Source organism: Neopsephotus bourkii, unplaced genomic scaffold (assembly GCF_033783945.1).
Source record: "Neopsephotus bourkii isolate Nb327-2 ecotype Australia unplaced genomic scaffold, CSIRO-AGI_Nbou_v1 NB_1572, whole genome shotgun sequence".
Lineage (NCBI taxonomy): Eukaryota > Metazoa > Chordata > Aves > Psittaciformes > Psittacidae > Neopsephotus > Neopsephotus bourkii.
The window spans coordinates 7846281-7866622 of record NW_026902048.1 but is presented as its reverse complement, the minus strand read 5'-3'; the positions used below and the strand labels follow the sequence as shown (position 1 = coordinate 7866622).

Genomic DNA, 20342 nt, shown 5'->3' with positions numbered 1-20342 from the left:
CACAATAAGCATGGACATGCAACCCTCTCTTTGGCTTAGGGATCAAGCTAACCTTCCTCCACTATCAGGACAGCTGGTCTGCTGCTGGAAGCCCTGTGTTAGTTTCAGGCAGCCTGGACTGAGATCAATGGGCTTGTCTAATGACATAACAGATAAGTGACGTTTCTCCCCCAGTGCAGCCAGGCCCTGGAAGCATCACAGGATCATGACACAGAGAAACAGCTATGCTGTGAGAGCTCATGTTGCAGAAAAACCCTGTTATAGATTTGCACTGTTACAGAAAAATAAAAGTAGTTAGAAACAGGTTAAAAAAAAAAAAAATCAGAATGCTGCTTTACATCAAAAAGCAATGCTTAAATTCTTTCAAAACCTCATACACGAGCATCTGGAAAGGCACATACTTTACATTAGTGTTGGTGCAGATGATGTATTCAATCTCATCAGAGTAAGGATTCTGAAATGTGAAGCTGCTGGTTCTGATAAGCATCCATTCCCGGTTTTTGGTGCGAAAACGATACATCACAGACAGGACTTGACCTTTCAGTTTCACAACCTGCAATACCATTCAGAAAGGTTAATGTAAGGAGATTGCTACCTTCTGTGCAAATGAATAGAGCCCAGCAATAACTGGTGTGTTTTAAACTTGAGTTACAGAAAGCTATGGACACATTCTGGCTTTCAAAATAGGAAAGAGTGAGCCACTATTTGAATGGACAGAACACTGACAAGCCACTGTCCATTTTAATGGTATTAACGAAAACAGCAAATTCTTTGCTTGGACAGCCTATTTGTTTATAACTAAGAATTCAGACATCTGGCAACACTCAGTTCAAATTCTGGTTTTGATGAGGTTTTGTTGAAGTCAATAGTTGGGCATCAAGTGAGAATTAAGAAGCAGCCAAGTAAAGTACACTCAAAACAGTATTGGTACAGTGGCACTGTAGTTGCCTTTCATGTGGCATCTAAAAACCTTGGTTTAAGTCAGAAGAAAATTTATATTGTTCCAAGTCATTCAGCTGGCACTTACCTGGGCTATCTATGTTTATTTTTTACTGCTTTTCCATCAAGCTATCTCAGGGGTGCCTCAGGGAAGGAAAGGGAAAGTCTGCTGCAAGGAAATGCCACATCTCATTGTGGACTGTTAATCCTTATCCACTGGAATTTATTTTCTATTAGCTATCTGCAGCCTGTGTTCTCTAAAAGGAGAAAACCCCAGTATTTACCCTCTGTCTTTATCGACAAGTAACTGCATTAATAAAAATGCTTCAATCCTGTTTTTTCCAAAGGTCTGCATTTCAATCTGATCAACTGGATATGGAATTAAATTGAAGGAATGCAAATAAAAGATAAAAAGCCCTTTAGTAATGCCCAAGAAAGCTCAAAATAATATTGAGGCAAATGCCTATTTTTTTACTACTTTTGTAGTTTCAGTTCAGTGAGTAACATTCTTTTATCAGCAATTTTCTACTACCACACCCAGGGTAGAAAGCACAGAGCTTGTGTAAAAGTGTTCAATCTGAACAGCATCCTACTGGACATCCAATAGCTGTATTCTGGATTCTTTGATACTAAGCTCTACTTGTTGATTTTGGCCTTGAGGCTATCTTATTCCAACTGATTTTCCCACCCTGATGAATGAATTTATCTTCCCAAGGAAGTAAAAGCTTTGAGATGGATTCTGGCAATTGACCAAAACCTGTAAAACCCTCCTCCCTCCTCTGTTATGCCCCAAGCTGGTTCTGATACTGTCAGCAAATTAGAAATGTCAAGTTTTGAGAGGGTTTTTAAAAAATAAGTGTTACTGGAAATCACAGTTGTGTTTTAACAGAGACTTCCATGGCCAAACTAACAATAATAAAACAAACTGCAGTGATCTATTGTCCTGAAGTCTGAATTAAGCAAACATTAATTCTGTAATAATATATAAAGAATAGAGATCACTAGTGGGAAAATCCTGAACTGTCTTAAACCAGTGCACACAAACAAAATAGCACAAAAAAACCCAAAGCTAATATTTAATCTTTGCTTTCTTGCATTCTTTGGAAATAAAAACCACCTGGTGCATAGCTTAACTGTTTACTTCAGTCTTTTATTGCATGACTGAAGGAACAGCCCAAATCATACTGCTGCTCTAGTGAAAAAAAATATACTTAAAAAGGAATTGCCTACCAAAGAAACAGCACAGTATTTTCATAGACTGGACACAGGTTGAGTGAACAGAAACTTTCACTTAATCTGCACTTTTTTCTGCTCTCTTTTGTATGACCTTAAGCAAATCATGTAGGTCTGATCCAGCAAATCATTTGTGCACATGCCTAATAGTGAGTAGTGACAGTGAAGCCCCCAGCAACCCAGTTCTGAGATACTCTGGCAGCTTCCCACTGCCTGATCTCACTCTGGGTGAACACTGTGTGGACCAAGTCATTAACTTCAATGTTAGTTAGTCAGCCCTTCTGAGCCCCAGGCAATCACTTCAGAGACGGATGTTTGACATGTTATTATCCAGCAGCTCTCTGTCATTGTCTCTTGGATAAATTAATGGAATCAATCATTTGGGCACTAGTGAAAAACAGCGTATGTGTTCTTGCTGTTCTTGCGCCACTGGTGCGATCAGGCACAAATTCAGGGAGCTGAAGCAGCTGAAAGCCAGTCCCATGCAAAATCAATTAGTACCCTAACTAGCCCACCCAGCAAGTCCATCTGTGCTAGCATCGCCGCAGTAGAAAGGGTGGGAAGGCCAGGGAGAAGATGGGGAGTACCTGACTCCTGGTGACAGCTACCCATCAGGTAGGTTCAGCTGCTACATCACACCCCCACCCAAGGTGGGGCAGAGAAGGTAACTGGGAGTGGTGAACCTATGTAAAGCATCTAACTTTCACAGGCTCCTCCCTGCGAACCAACATCCTGAAAAGTCTTTGGTTGCTCTTTGAACTCAGCCTGCTCAAGGGACACTGAAATGGATGCAGAGTGTTCACAGCCTTTTCTGCTAGCTCAGCAGTGGGGCTGGTAGCCTATGCCTGAAGGAGGGGATGGTGAGAAATAGCTCAGGAGTCGCAGTACCCTACACTATCTCCAATGCTTCTGTAGAGACCATAACCTCAGTTTCACAATCTATCAACGCAGAACAGCATCTAGTTGTTTTCCCCACAGAGGCTTTCCAGGCTCACTTTTTGCATACCATGCCTGAATAAATAGTTAGTTATACAAATTGTTTTAGAAGTCACTTCATATCCACACCTCACAGCTAAAAATACATCTTAGTATCCAACGCAAGATGGATCATCAAATCTTGCTTGAGCTATAGGCTGTTGTCAAGAAAATCTGGAACCACTTAGATCAACTGAACCTCAGTAATCAGTCAAACATAATATGCCACGCTCTCTAGTGCAGCAGGGAAGGTGTTGAAAAGATCAGCAACAGGCAGAGGGCTTGGGGAAAGCACTCCTACTGTATGTCCCAGACCAATTTGTAACACTAAGCTCTACAATGGAATAAATGCCTTTGATATGGCTGATGTAAAAACATGGCCCACTGTAAAAATGAATCCAAATCAGTAACTCTTTCCATATGTTGTATATCTTTTGTTACTTCTCTCTGCATTCCAATTTCCTAGTAGGAAAAAGGGTCAAATTCTCTGTTGATGTGAAGTGGTGTAACTTACATTAACTTATATGAAGTATATCATCTATGCTAGCAGAGAATTTAGGTCACAAACAATCCAGCATTAGAGGGGTAGAACTACTTTCAAATCAACAGCCCATCTTGGGAGCTAAATACTTTCAGTTGCCACTTAACAGAGTGGGATCTGTGCAGGCATCTCCAGAACAGCTGTAACTGTGAGCACCCATTTAAATTTTTGTAAAAAGAAAGCAAAATGTATAACTATGTTGACTTATTTCTGAAAATACAGCCAACACACATGCTGCATTTAAACAACCATTTCTGCAGCTTAACTGATTACTAACTGATCAGCAAATTGTTTCCTATCTTGCCCGTCCTTCTCCTGTATAACAGAAGAAATACCTTGAAATGTAAAATAAAAGCTACTTCTCTGAACAAAATAATAACAACAATAATAAATAAATCATGGAAGAAAAGGAGCAGGACATGGCACCTGTTGGAAACTCTCTCTCAAATGGCTTTGATCTTCAGGATGGCAGAATTCTAAAATATCTTTCCCCAGAAGATCCTAGAATAAAACATAAAGATGTGTAAAAACCCCAAACCACAGCACAAATCCGCTGGCAGATCTCCAAGTAATCCTTGCAGACACTACCTCTACCTGCCTTAGTGGGACTATTCAGTTAATCAGGTATGAATCATACAAACAGGTTTGTAGGCATCATGTCCCACACTGTATTTCTACTGTTGCACAGATACATGTATTTACAAACAAATTTTAAGTGTTTTGTTTTAATAACAGTGAAATAGTGTCTTGAAGAGACTGACATCCTCTACTACTGCTCATTTTATGGCACTAGTTTTTGTAAAACAATAAAGCTACCTAAAGTCAAAGTAAACGGGAAAAATAAATGAGCAAGAAATTTTTTCTTCCGAACTGCAACTACTGAGTTGAGTCCAAGGGAGAGTTGTGGTAGTCAGGATTTCATTTACTATTCGACCCAGTTCTGGGACTAGCCTCCTATTCAGAGGAGCAGATGTAAGCCTAAAGAATAACAGATGCCATAAATGATGTTCGCTTACTGCTCAATAGATTGGCAGAAGCAAAGATCTACATGACTAAAACTCTCTCCAAGCACTGTTAACTTTTTATCACAGAACTGTCTTCAATGGAAAGCTGTGAAGGTTTAAAGCATCTGCGTATTTCCAGTGCCTCACTGACCTGGGGCTGGTAGCCAATGACGCTGATGCACCTCGGGTCGACGAAGGTAATGACTCCATCAGAATTGTGCCTGGACAAGAACTCAGTGGGGACCGACATGCCATTCATGTCCATGCACACTGGAGAGCTGGTCACCTAGGACCAAATTAGCCCACAGAACAGTCACGTTAAGTCAAATTTCATTACACAGCTAAAGAACAAAATCTGTTGGCAGACTGCTAATTACTAAAGGAGGTCATAAATAAAACAACAGCACAAATAAATGACACACAACAGCCTTTAGTCTAGTTTGCAAATATCTCACCCCAAGACACCTATCTAGACTTAACAGCATGGCAGGAAAATAAACACACAAGAAGTTCTGAAGAAGGATGGATTTAGTAAGGATATAAGTACAGCTGGATTCATATCCATAGATTCCTACTGAGGACACAAACTGGACTACTGTTTTCTTACAGCCTTCAGAAATAGCTCTGTTGACAAGGTCCCAATGCAAAAAGAACAAAATCTCATTATTTTGCTGTCTTGAAACAGATTAGCCTGTTAACTGTATGCAAGACTTCAATCTGCTGCTATAGAACAGTTTTAATTAGTGCACCTTGACTCCTCTATGACTAAGCCCATCCACAGAGCCTCCCCTTGCTCTTCCTCAGATAGCCTGCTGGATCTTTTAAAGTAACAGATGTTTTGACACTCCACAAGTTACTCATGTAATTTTCTTGGAAATAATTTTTCTTTGGCAGTTGTAACATATGAATCCCCACAACTTCCTTTTCTCCAACAGTGGAATATATTACCCGTGATTATGAAAGCATGATTAACCTAAAAACCATCATGCAACACTTTTGCCGCTCTGCCATCACGATGGAGACACGCTCTGCAGAATTGCTAACACTTGCAGTAATGTGCAGGCTGTTCTCTGATAAGATGAGCTTAGCACCTGTGCTCTAATGAAAGGGTCATTCTACCTTGTCAGAAGGAGTGATGCCATCCTAGCAGATGGTAATGAGTGCACGCCAACAGGAGATCATGCAAGAGGCTCAAACACGTTCACCCATGGCAGAACTCCCAGACTGGGAAGATAAAAATTAGCCTTCCTGCTTCGGTGAAGGAGATTCACCGTGACTGCTCTAGCTCCTGCTCAGAGCTCTCGTCAGCAATGGATAAAGGAAGAAAATGTAACACACCAATTGCAACCATATGGACGAAAAGGAAGTAAAATTTTATCCTGACAGTTCCCTTGGCTGACATCACATCTGAATGCACAATACAATACACACTGAGGATAAAGCTATTCTTTGTGAAGTGCTTCTTGACTACCTTATCTTTACCATTTTCAGAATAACTCCTGCAATCAGAGTTTTTCAAGTAGCTGATTTGCCAGAATGAATGGAAGAATAGCAGGGCTTTAGGAGCCACTTTAACCTATCACCTGACGTGCCTGTACTCCCATGTTTCTCACTATCTACAATATCCCATCCTTACACACCCCAAAGAACATGAGGTTTGTACATGCTCATCTTCCAGGAGCATCTTTGCTGCTGTTTTTTGATTAAGTTCACATATTCACCAAAAACACATTTCCATTTTCCTCTGTTGACATTTTCTAAACAGGTGACTGGCTGCACACAGACATCAAGGTGCTTTATATTTTGGAGGCATGTTAAAAGTTAAGAATCTAGTACCAGAACTTTGTGCAAATCTTTTACAACTAAACCACAACACTGACTATGCTTTTGGAAGTAGTCTAAATGGAAAGACTGCATTACCTGAAGCCTTCCTATTGCCACGAGGCAGTATTTACTACCTTGTCCCACATCAGCATCTTCTTCTGGTATAGTCATTCCTAGAGCAAATAACAAACACTGTTATAATTGGGAAATTGAGACGAGCAGAGATGCTGCTAGACTGGTTCTATACTATTCTAAATTCTTTAAATCATTCAAAACAACCTTATTGTCTTCTCTAGGATTCAGGCATCATCTCTGGGCTCAGATTAGATGATCTTCCTCAGTCATGCTCAATCCTACATACCTCTCATGCATATACAGTACCCATGGCACCAATTTTGGCTGCTGGACAAAGCAGAACCAAAAATTCCATTATAAACCAAGATGGACAGTAACAGTTCTGTGAATACTACTTTGCAGCATGTTACTGGAACCTTGTGTTCACTTCATCTGGTTAGTGAATGCACATCATGTTAACTTTTCTTTGTGAACAATGTATTACAATGAGCCTTGAAAACAAGGCAGAGCCTAGATTACTCATTAACTTCGTGCTTATATTTAACAGCTGGTTTTACTTTTTTCTATAATGAACTAAATCTGGGTTCTTAAGTTGAAAGACTGAAAAAATGCGGATGCTTTGTGAATAGTGCCTGTTTCTGTTGTGTAACAGGAGTAACTATTATAAACACAGGAATCATTTCAAAACATACACGTGTACTGTTTCCCATCTCAGTATTTCACAAATAGGAACGTTCACATTAGCACTGTTTACTTGCTAGTTGGCTAAGTCTTTAGTTAAGGCTATTTCCCAACTCCAGGTTTGAGATAGCAATTTCCTATGAAGCACTTAAAAAAACCATCTTCCAAAAGTGACACTGCTGACTTATTTTAAGTGATGTGTAAACTCTTTCACAAGGCTTTTCAAGGAACTCAGTCACAACAGGTAGTGAATCATTTAAGAGGCACTTTAAAGCACTAATGAAATTAATTGCAAAGCAGCTACCAATTATGAAACAGCCACTTGATTCTCAAAGTTTATAATTCCCAATGTAAGTTAATCTTTGGACCATGCAGAGGATGACAGCATACAACTTCCTTAAATGACAGCTCCGTAAAAAGACTACAAATGCTGCTGAAGAAACTGAAGTGATCTCTGAAGGAAGTTATTTTCATCAAAATAGTTGAATCCTATCTGACAATCAGTTTCTACATAGCACTCTACAGGTAGTTTTTAGTTCTCTTTGAGCAATGTGATAAAATAAAATACACAAAGTATGAAAGAAAAAAAGCTGTATTTTTGGATTGTATATTCAAACTTTTTTTGCAATGGAATTCACAATTTTGGGGGTATATCTTCATTTGCAGCTCCCAACAGATGTGATTTTAACAGCTAACTGGGATCTCAGGAGCTTTACAAGGAAAAAGCGTTATTGTCCCTTCTGACAAGTGGGAAATTGAGGTGCAGCAGGAATTTCAGTGCCACACTACAAGAGCTGGGCAAAACCCCCGTGTCTTCTACACAATAATCTTGCTACCCAGACATAAAAACTTTTGCTCTAAATAACTCCTTAACTTCTAGACCCACTTGCAATCCTTCAAACAACAGGACACCCCTCTGAAATGTGTTCTTAGAAACTGTACAAGAAGATCAAGGTGGCAGTCTGTCACCTTAGGAATACATTATCATTAAACACTTAAGTGAAAAATATCACTGGGTGGAATCAACATGTTACTTTACAATAAAACATTATTTTGCGTTTCCAGTGAAGGTCCCTCTGTGGGTCACTACAGACCCAAACTTTCACTGGAGATTCTTCACCTCATTCAGAAAATCCTTAAAATGAAGACAAACTGCATATATCCCCCCTGCATGACTATTCTGTGCTGCTTGCAGTTTATCAGGTCCTTCAGGCAGCTAAATTACAAAGTCTTGCTTCAGTATTTCACACACTACTATTCCAGCCTCTTTTCCTCTACACACTAAGGAAACCACAAACAAGATCCCAAACACCAATAAGCCCCATGCTCTGAGACACCAGCATACTGTGGAGAGCATAAACCACTGACATGAAACTACATCTAAGAGAATTACTACAGAAGTACTTTGAGAAGCTAAGAGAAGTATTAGAAGTACTTTGTTTTCCTTCCTTGCTTTGTTTACACACAGTTATTTCTTCAATGCAAGATGTAGTAATAAGCTAACAACTCCAGTGGGCAAAGGACCTGAATTCGGCTGTCTCTTGAGAGACGAAATTACCCTGAAAAAGCAGAAGCAAACGTATCTGTGTTGGACCCAAACAGACCCAAATCTGTGTCCACTTAAGGCAAAATTTTGGCAGACACATGGCTGCTATCTGCTCATATACATGTGGAGCACAGGGATGGCTGAGCTTCCAAAACTGAACCTACACTCCTCCACATAAGCAATGTTAATTTTTAATAGGTAGAAAATGGTTAACTGACAGTTGTGTGGAGTTGCAGGGGATAAGAAGAAGCCAGAAGTTTCACCTGACAAAGTTGTGACTGGAGGTGTGAACTGAGAGCAGGACAAATGAAATGGTGTTTAGGAAGGAGCATGAGGACATTGATTCTGCTATGACAGAAATGCAGCACTGTACAAAAGCAACCATGGGAGGAAAGCAAGCACTGGAGCTATCGAAGAGTTGACCCAACACTTTGGCTGGAAGATGGCAGCTAGGACTGCATCCCTTCAGGAGATGGATGAGGAATCTCTTACTCCTCGGTCCTGAACTCAGCAGTGAGACAAGTTCAAGCATCAGCCAAAAGAACAAATATTCTAAAAGCTGGTGCCTGAAGCATACACCATAAACATACATACATAACATGAACATACAGTTACATTCAGACACCTCAGTATAGGGCGTCTGATCTCAAAGATGGCGACTGATTCTAGGTCCTACAATACCACCTTCAGAGGATTTTCTTGGTGGCTGCCTGGCACTTCTGAGAATCAGGCCACTTAAACATGGTCTAAGTGCTGTTTTAAGGAAATAACTGTAGGCATTCTAGTTAGATAACCTTAACCAAAAGATCCCTCTTAAATAGAGTTTTCCATTTGAGAAGGACAAATTTAAAGTATTTTCCCTTGACTTCAAAAGCTTTTTCAATCATTTCCTTAGTGGCACAGTGTATTGAGAATGACAGCAAAGACACTCAGCTGGATGGCTTTTACTTTGCATAATCTTTTTTCCCTGCAGCTTTCAAACATGCTTTCCTTTTTAGGAACTTGGTCCATGCTTGCTACTGCCCAAATAAACTCAAAGTAATAAGCAAGCTCCAAAATTAAACCTAGCTAAGAAGCATCATTTCTGATGTCACTCTTTTGGCAAGGGATGCTTTTCTAGTTTTCACCTTTTTGGTTTATTACTCCCCCCCGGGGTGGATTATATTTGGTCTGTGTAACACAGTGGAAAATGTATTAGTTGGGTTGTCTCACAAGATACCCTATGAATAAAAACAATCTGCCCTGAGTTAATCAATACCTGATCCAGTGAATTGCTAACCCTTCTCTAAAAGGGCCTAGAGTAAAAACATGCCAAAATGACTGCCTGCTCGTCTGCAATGTAGGTGCTGTTACTGACAGCATTCCATACAGGGAAATTATTTCCTTTATTGTTTGCTAATAGTTGCAAAGATTCAGCTGTAGGTGAGCTTTTTTGGAAGGATGCATTTGTATAAGGGATTTACTTTTGTTTTAGTGCACTTCCTATTGAACATACTTCAGTATAGACAGGTAAATAAAGATACATGCACTACACTTACTACCAGTTTGTCCAGCTTTTAACAAAATGTAATATTTCTCCTTAACATCACCAAGTACCATCATTATCTCCAAGAAAAAGTTGCAAAAGCCTGGAAGAAAGCAGCCATGCTTTAGGCAGTATTAACAAAACAAACATACATTAGCTATTCACATTCTTTATATGTAACCCTGAGACAGGATTTCTCAATACCAAATATATGTTCCTCTTGAATAATAAATATAGTGCTATGCTTATTCAATGATTCGGGTTGATGTCAACAATTCACAAAGCTCAACCTTCAGCTGAGCCTCACAAATAGAAGGCAGTGCCATTAGAGGTTATATTTAATTTCCAAGTATCCTTTATGCCAGCAGTTTCCCACAGGGCAATGGCATGTGTTTGTGTTGACATAAGAAACTTAAGAGTTTTCCCAATGAGCTACCAGTTGGCTCTAACAACACAACAGAACCACTTTCTGCCTTTTTTCTCTATCTTTCTGTGAAACACAAAATAGAATTAGTGGATTTGTGGGTTTATTTCACTACACTCAAAATTAAATGATTTATAAGTCTTCAGAAGGATGCTATTTAAGTGCCGAGTGGTCAGCAGCAATCCCCTCCTAATGGCTACCTTCATCAGAACCATTTCTGACAGTTCCACGCAGGGGCATGAAACTGCACTGTGTGACTTTATCTCCCATACATAATGGAAAATGGCTGTGGATGTTTACAGCAAGGAAAAATCTCGTGAAAGAAACCCAACAAAACTGAAATTCTTCTTTCTTTAGAAAAAGAAAAAAAAAAAAAAAAAGCCTTTAAAATGACAGCACTGCAAAGAATATTCAAGCAACTATTTTGTTTTGTATTGGAGGAGGGAGTACTTTGAACAAACGTCTAGATTCTGGCCAGAATGTTAAAATAACCTAACAGCTTTGGCATGCTGTGGTTAAGACGTTACGGTAAGTCTGACTTGGAAGACTAAAATGTTTCTTATTTAACTAAGGAGAAAAAAAGATTTCAACATTATTTGAATTTAACCTTATTCTAGGACTTTCTACTTGAAGATTTTGAAATAAGTATCTACCTAAGCTTTTTCTTCACTATATGTTTTTCTGCAGGTCCTTGGTTTTCATTTACAGGAAACTACCAACATCCTGACAGACAGTATCTTCTCTCTCCACCAAATATTTTCCCTCAATTGTTATGGCATGAAAAACAAACAAACAAAAAAACCTATTAGGAAAATATCATATAGACCACTTAAGATAAATTCCCTTCCAGAAATGAGATGCTCAGAGGGAAAAAAAAAACAAACCAAAACCCAGAAGAAAAGCAAATGGTTCCATAAGTTGAAAATGGAATGATCACAGCATTTCTCAGTTTTGTGACTGTTTATGAACTTGAAGCACTGTCTAGGTTAATGATCCCAAGTTCTTCTAGCTGTGCTGCTTTGCCAGGAACAGAAGGACAAAGGCTGGAATTTGTGCTCAGCCAGTTTCAAACAAGGGGTCTTTTTACCTCATTCAAAATAATCCAGCACTACATGGTCATTCTTTAATACAACATACAACATAACTGGTTGGAATATCATTCTGGAATTTCGCCTCCTTTATTCCTTTGACTTCTATACAAAATTTACCCCTATTACTTGAGGCCAACGTGTAATTTATGGGGCTATAAGCACGTAGGTATCATATGCCAGATTCTTCACCTGAGCTTAGCTTTACCCTTCTCTTGCAGAGAAATGGAGAAAAATCATCTGACCATTAACTAACAGAGCCTAAATGGAGGACAAGGCATGACGTTTCCTGTTTTCTCTCCTGTTTCTCAGTGGAAAAGGGGCTAAAGGCAGTCTGCCAGTAAGTGAGCTTTGCTTCTTCACTAAAGCAATAAAAAAGGAAAAAAAAAGGTAGGCTAGATGTGCAAAAGTGTTTTCATGCTGACCACAAACCTGAGCCATAACAGAATTTGCTTTCTACTTTAGATCTTTGGAAAAACAGCAACAACAAAACCACAAAACCCCAGTCCTTAAAATATGCCACCATGCTAATGGTCAGCTGCCCGTAGTTTATCTGTTTTCACCTTTTTAAAGTACCCAAATTACTTAAGAGACTTAGCAGACTGCTCACAGCATCAGCGTTGTCAAACCTGATACTCTATTGCACTAATAATGATCAAAGGGAAGTTCTTGCCTTGGTATTTCTGTATCAATACTAATTGTGTTATACCCAGTGTGGGACTAAAAAAAAATATTAACATATTGGCCACACACAATGCCACATAATCCAGGAACAGAAAATACCAGGTGCTAAACAAATCACATTGAGGGCATTTGCTAAATAGTTATTTCATTTATGAAAGTACATTTTATGCGCTGTGTAGTGGTTGTATAAGGCACATGCCATATTGCATCTCTGAAAGAAAAGGATAAGTTTATATTACAGTGTTCACTTGTCAACTAAAAAATAAATTAAAACCATCCTTTCCATAGCTGAACTTTTAACAGCTGTGATTTAGCACAAACCCATTTATTCCCAAGAAGCCACAGATGAAGCAAAGGCCAGAGCCTTGTTGCTCTCTGACTGATTAGAACAGAAGTAGAATCACAGAATAGTTAGGGTTGGAAAGGACCTAAAGATCATCAAGTTCCAACACCCCTGCCATGGGCAGGGACACCTCGCTTTAAACCATATCACCCAGGGCCTCGTCCAACCTGGCCTTGAACGCTGCCAGGGATGGAGCATTCACAACCTCCCTGGGCAACCCATTCCAGTGCCTCACCACCCTAACAGGAAAGAATTTCCTCCTTATATCCAATTTAAACTTCCCCTGTTTAAGTTTTAACCCATTACCCCTTGTCCTGTCACTACAGTCCCTAATGAAGAGTCCCTCCCCAGCATCCCTATATGCCCCCTTCAGATACCGGAAGGCTGCTATGAGGTCTCCACGCAGCAGGGTAGAAAAGCCCTAGCAAATTCAATTACTGATGCAGATATTTCATTTGCTTTACAGATTATGGTTGAATTACGCCTGGAAATGAGAATAAATGCAGTGGTGTTGCCACTTATTTACCCAAACGTATACTGGGGACCATTTCAGCCCATGGATATTTCCATTCAACTTCAGAAGTCAATGGATACATGACAATCACCAGTACAAAGTGGGGAAGACTAGGAGGGCAAATAAACACTCATGAAAGACCCTCTGGTTCAGTACGATATGCCCTGAGAAAAGCGCTCCAGCATGACTATTATGAGTAACAATTTGGACGGTAACATAAAAGAACACTGACATTCCACATAAGGCTGTCAAAATTGAAGACACCCCTTAGGACTGTGCTATAGTTTGGAGGCATTAAAATTGTGGAGGAGCAGTGGGATATTATAAGGGAGCACCATGTGATCTTGAGGAGTGGAGTAATAGAAATGGGATGAAATTCAACATTACTAAATGCATAAGCATGCACTCGGGGACTAATAACAGCCATAAAGTACAGCAACAGAAATGGGATGAAACTTCATATTATTAATTGAAAGATCACACAATTCAAAGCTATTTTTGCTACGAACTGGAAGATTTGGACTTGACAACTGAGAAAAAGGCAGCCTGGTGTGTGCATATATATATATATATATATTTCTATATATATATCAGGTGATTTAAGACGCCAGCAGGATACACTATACAAAAGAGAAGCATGCTGTGTCATATACTGCAAGTCAAGATAGGAAATACCACTTTCATTATACATTATTACAATCTCACCTGGAACAAGAGTGTATAGTGCCAATGACCCCCATTTTGAAAAGTTAAGTGGAAACACAAGTGCAAAGAAAAGACACAAGGATAAAGAGGGGATGCCTTGTGAGAATGGACATTAGAAGAAGCAGGCTGGTTTAAGCGTGCAAAGTCAAGGCTGACAGGATATGACCTCCTTTTGTAAATGCACCAGAACACTGGAGAGAGACAGACACGAGGCAGGAAAACTCCCACTTGATCTTCAGTGAAATACAAGAATACACTGACATAGACTTCCCATAAACTAATGAGGCCTGGAAATTAAAGAGCTTGTTAAGCATGGGAGAGCAGTGAGGTTTTGGAAGAGCTCAAGATGGGGACAACACCTCACTAAAGTGCACTAGAACTTACAATGTGATAACTGGCAACTGGGCACTCAAAAGATCCCAAAGTTCCTTTACATGTCATGCTCCTGCTCAGCAGTGCCTGCTCCCCTGCAGAAATGGCTGCTGAATTCATACACAGCTGATGTTTGTAACTCAGTAGTCACATGAATTCATGAGTTTGCAGCTCTGCACCCTGAAGTGTTAGATCTCTTTAAACATCCCATACCATGCAGCAGGCTTTTCATTCAAGGTAAGCAAGGAGCTGCAAGAAATCTCATTTGACCTGAACCTTCCTGAAGAGACATCCTGTATATGAAGGCTGAATTCAATTGTGTTTGGAATTACTGATAGAAAAGTTAATCTCTCTGTGGAAGAAAAACACCCACAAATTCCCAAGCTTTCATTTTTATAAAACAATTTACACACTCTGTGCTCTTGCTCTTTTGAGACAGAAATTAAACTGAAACATTTTGACTCCTACAACACAATGAAGGATATTAACCCCATTAGCAAGAAAAGGGAAAGTTTTCCTCTTCTTCCAAAACTGCAATTCAGCACGAAATCAACAAGAAGTTCACATCTGTATGCTGGTGTCTGCACACCACTGCACAGACTTGGTGGAAATCACCTCTTAGCATCCATAATCCTTGCACAAATGTGATTTACGCCTGTGGTACATGACCACAAAAGGGCAGGACAACTCATGGTTTGATTCATGCCAGCAGGCACTGTCATACTGCAAACAGCCTCTCCAACTACTGCAAACGCCAAGGTCAGCTCACCCAGTTCATGATGGTGTTTGGATGAGCTCTGCTGTCTCCTCCTTGGATTTTTCAAAGGTAAATATTCCCATATGTAATACTGAGTTACAGTAGGTAAATGTTTTTCTCTGTAGTTCAAAGCAATATGCCAAGACTGGTTTCCCAGAAAAACAGCCTCAAAACAGAATTTAATGCAATCTTTGAACATTCTCTACTAACCCCAACAGTGGGAAGGCCCATGCACCTAAATTACACATTTCCATACATGGGTGCTTGCAACTCAGTACTTAAGCATAAAAGCAGTAGTTGGTATTTTCTAGTAGTACAAATGTTTTGTGTCTACCTTATTAAAATCAGGCCATTTTTATGTTTGTTTATCAGAGTGAAAACTTCTGATCCCAGTTGCTGGAATTCTGCATTACTGACAATTCCTACAGTTCCTTTGTGCCAATGAAACTGGGAAGGGCTTCACATGGTAAAACAGGGAGGCCCTGAGTAACAGCTACTTCTTGCTATCAAAAGCTTCTCAAGATGAGACGGAATTGGTTATCCCACTAAAATTAAGCCTGGTTTTGTACCAGCAAAGGACTCTGAGCCAGGTTTTCAACTGCCTTGAAGACAGTGTGGTGCACAGCACCTTCAGTGAGACAGATACATACCTGCTGGTGGCCAAGCCTTGATATAGCCAGTGCAATGGACAACAGCATATTGTGCTTCACCTTCTTTTACTGGGCCAAGGCCATTCCTAAATGAAAAAGAAACACAAAAATATTGTGTTGATTGACATGCAGAATAGCTTTATGCTTTTAAACTACAATTACTAATGATTTACTGGTATTTGTAAGTTATTTTAGAAACAACAAACCTGGAGCTCTGTACTACCTCAGCTCCATTAAATGCTATTCAAGCCATACCTGCTTTCTGTAATACTTCTCTGAGAAAGACACTGCAGAATGGAGCTGGTTAAGACAAAGAAGTTGAGTGACTCGTGTAAAAAGATCTGGTTTGCAAAAAGATCCAACGACTCTGCTAACAGTTGAATTTAGTGGTGAGTTCTCCTCCCCTGAGCCCCAGTGCTGTTTCGCGCTGTGTGCTAATGCAGATGAAGTTTGGCCAGTCTGTATTCCCTGAGGGAGCATTAGCCCAGTAGAAAAATGAGAGTGCTTATGGCAACTAACTGTTGTGATAAGTTAAGTAATAGTACCTGTATCTTTTTCTCATGGTGGTTATTCTATTCAGAGGTAAATGGTCCAGAGGAGCATTTCCACACCTAAAAAGTAAATTAATATTTGAAATGGCTCAAAAAAGAAAAAAAAATACCCAGGATGAAAATACATTTTAAGACCTTTATTAACATATACAAGTAGACAATAATGGATATTTATTTCTGACAGAAAGTCATATTCATGTTTTCTTAGAACTTTCTGCTTCCACAGGCTGAGCTTTTTGTGTGTGCTACAAACATTCTTTTTACTTCAGAACAGAAGAGACTACAAGAAGTTTCCCTCCTGCACTCCGCCAACCTAAAAACTATTTGAAATAGGCATTCCAAGAGTGGCTGAAGTACAGATACACTTCAAAATACCGTACAACAAGGGTAAAAACTAGAAGAGAATATAAATCAGTCCCCATTTATCCATAGAAAATAATCCCAGCGTTCCAGTAGCTCCCTTGGACAGAGCATTTCAACTGCCATACACCAGCTACAACACTAGCAGCTATTGAACTAATGCTTGCAAGAACAGACTATTTATACTGTCAAGTAACTTTCTTTAAAACTTGACCATTTACATTTTTTTATATCACTAAATACGCCCAACTGTATAATTTTAACAATCCATTTGAAGCTGAGCAGTTTGAAAAGTAAAAGCCATTAATTTTCAATGGAAAAGAAGAACAATAACAATGAAAGACATAATCACAAGAGAAGTTCACGTTATTTAAAGCTCATTCTTCCCACAAAGTTTGGGTCTTATTTTGGGGTTTTTTTTTTCCACACCAGTCACTGCCAAGGAGAAGGAATGAACAATTACAATAAAATTTAGAATTCAAAAAAACAAAACAATGGGGCTGGCTACTGGCATGTGCTCTCATGTGCTGGAGCTTACTGAATCAAGAGTGCTAGGAAATAACTGCAATCTGAATTGTTTTGAAAGCAAAGGAACAACTGTAAACAGGACATTAGGCCTAGTTTTCTTTCCACAAAAATGTTCTCCTCACATGATCACTGTGTGCAGCTTGAAGGAAGAAAAAGCAATGTTCCCAGTGTCTCTCTGTCAGGTGGTATGTCTTTCCCCTTGCTAAAGGGGGAAGAGGTCCTATAGCTCTGAAGTCTGACCTTGGGAGATATAAAATAAATAAAACCCTTAAAAAGGCACCCAAGAGCCACACATTCAGCCTCCTCACATGAGTGAAAAAAAATTCACCACATAAGTACAGGCATCTGCTGTAATGGGTCAAATACTTTGCTTTGCGTGTTCCATTTCATAACAAATTTTGCATCATCTGTATTCAGCATATATATTGGATATAGGCTGCAGATGCAATTCTGTACTTTCCCTACTAACCACAGAGACAGAAACTTATTGCAATAGCAACAGGCATTTTACCCCATTAGCACTACAATAACAATAGCACCCACAAGCCCCAGCCAGAAGCACTGGTCAGGCAAATCTCTTTCAAGAAGACAAGCAATGCAGAAGAAGTCAAAAAATTGCAAAACAAAAGCCTCTAACAATTACTCATTTATCTAGCATCAACCAGCTGACATCTGGTTAATTCATACCAGGCTTAGGTTAATTCCTACATAGCTGGCAAGTTTGCAACTGAATTCCTGTTTGTCTTCAAGATTCTTTTAATATTATTGGTTTGCTAAAAAAAATACACAGAGTTTGGCTTGTGAAAGCCTTGTTCCTAAAGTACTGATTTAAATAATTTGACTGGAAGAGACAATGGCTTACATTCCAGGGGTGAAGTTGTCATGAAGTTCTCTGGGGAAAGCATCCTACACTCCACACTGATAAAAATAACTGCAACACCTAAATTTGGTGCTGTTTTGTCATTAATCATAAAGGAAGAAAGGTTTCAGTTTTACTCCAGTTCCAAAAACAAGCATTCTGGAAATGCTGAATGGGAGCGTGTCATTACAGTTTCAAGGTCAAATAATGCAACAAGATGTCTGAATCTAATCTGAGATGGGACGAAAACTATCACAGGAATACAAGGTAAATGCATACCTCATTCTGCAAATGAAAGAGCGCCTTGATCCCATGCACATTCTCATTGAGGACTGCTGACCCTCCTTCTTTACTGTTCCAGTCTTCAAATCCAGGATTCGTCCTAAAAAAGCCATGGAGAGCAACTGACGTTCAGTGTATAAATGTAATTCCATTTACTAAAAACTAGTATGATGATAAATTCATAAGCTAAATGCCATTAGTCCAGTTAGGCGGAAAAATGCCAACAAGAAATCTTGATGCTGGTCTCACATTGCTTATGTGCTGGCTTAACTAATGATTTCAGTGAAGCTGACTCTGAGTTACAACAGCGATGGCTCTTTTCTTGGTTGGCCCAAGACCAATTTCCAAAGCAGGGTCAAATGCCTGGAGGCAGAGAAGACAATGACAGCAAGCACAGCTTTCCAACTTGATCTGCTCACTTCACTCTTTACCAGAAGTATGAAGAAAGCAACACGCGTTATTCCCCTAACAGCTGCTCCTCTTTCCATGTGCTCTTGTGATCTAGAATGCTCACGCTATAACACCACCCCACACATCCAGAGCTACAGTGACGGTGAGGAACACATAAGACCACGCTTTTCTCCTTTATAATGAGAGACAGGATGTATGTTACAACACACTTGTAGTGGGACCTTTTCAGAGGTGATAAAAAACTGACATGACAGCATATTTTTAAAGTTAATTTTCAGGATCAGTGAGATAATCTGACTCTCCACAGAGCAACATGAATCTGCTGATCAGCATAAGATGACTACAAACTTCAAATCTCATACCACAGACACAGCACTGAAAAGGGATGACAGCTACCAAGTCATCCCAAAAGAGGACAGTATGGAGGGAGTACCGAGCTTGGGGAGGTCTTTATTAAAAAACAAAGGTAGCAAGGTGGTCACAGGTAAATCTTTCCATTCTCCTGAGACAAAAAGAAGGTAGTGATTACTACAGACAGGTTCAGATCAGTGATTGCAGAGTACAGGGTATCACCTACAATCCTACTGTTTATCACCAAAGAACTAACAGAATGGATTTTTGAATCTACAGCTCAATTGCTAACAGATGACTACAGAATTTTGCACATTAGTAACAGACTAGAAATGAACCACTGGCCCAGATCCACAATGCTTCAGGGCTGGACACAGCCACAAAAGTGACAGTGGGCAAGAGAAATGCTGTGGAAAAAGACAATTAAATGACAGCCACCAATGCTGATGACACACAGCCATGAGCAAACCTACAAGTTTAAGGTGGGTACCTTTCAATAACTGTAACTATTTAAAAACTTAAGTCTTTACTGTGATATAAGTAGCCAAGTTTACAGCAACATAAGATACCATACTTGAAGAAATCATACAGAATACATTCCAAGTCTCCTTTATCAGATTTACTTAAGAGTCTCTGTCCAAAAATTGAGTTCTGAAATAATCCTACTGCCAAACATTAACTTCAGAATTACTTTAACAGAAAATATTTAGCTCCATCAATGAATGAGAATAAAATTACTACAAACAGTTTAAAGATTAGTATTTCAGAGAAGTAACTAGGCAGCTGCATCTTATTGTTAAGGTATCCTCAAGGTAACTACTTCTGGAGGAAAGCCATCCTTGTCAACAGAAGGTTAGATGTCATTAGGTGTGTCTCTAAGGTCAAGAAGTTAGCAACCCTGCGAACAATTCCTAAAGATGCTTCTTTTCAAATCACTGGGCTATGTACATATTATTCAGGTGTGAGCAGGGAAGAAATCATACCACTGCATTTCCCAGCTCATTTACACTGACCCTATGAGGTAGGATGGATCTGAGATTCAAACACACTTCCCTTCCCTGCATCAGAAAGTCTGTCTCTCTGTAATTTTCTATAGCCAAAGCCACAATCTTTTCCCATC

General features: G+C 39.5%; 1 protein-coding gene across 5 annotated transcripts in view; it reads right to left on the bottom strand.

The window, feature by feature from the left end:
- Positions 1 to 20342, bottom strand: part of ARNT2 (aryl hydrocarbon receptor nuclear translocator 2) — a 101159-nt gene that overhangs the window by 21929 nt on the left and 58888 nt on the right. For all 5 annotated transcript variants that reach the window (XM_061371372.1, XM_061371377.1, XM_061371375.1 and 2 more), the window contains 7 exons: positions 18458 to 18560; positions 16426 to 16491; positions 15881 to 15966; positions 6613 to 6689; positions 4844 to 4978; positions 4115 to 4189; positions 402 to 553 (listed from right to left, as the gene is read on the bottom strand). In XM_061371372.1, coding sequence (XP_061227356.1) covers positions 402 to 553; positions 4115 to 4189; positions 4844 to 4978; positions 6613 to 6689; positions 15881 to 15966; positions 16426 to 16491; positions 18458 to 18560 — 694 coding nt within the window. The remainder of the gene's footprint in view (positions 1 to 401; positions 554 to 4114; positions 4190 to 4843; positions 4979 to 6612; positions 6690 to 15880; positions 15967 to 16425; positions 16492 to 18457; positions 18561 to 20342) is intronic.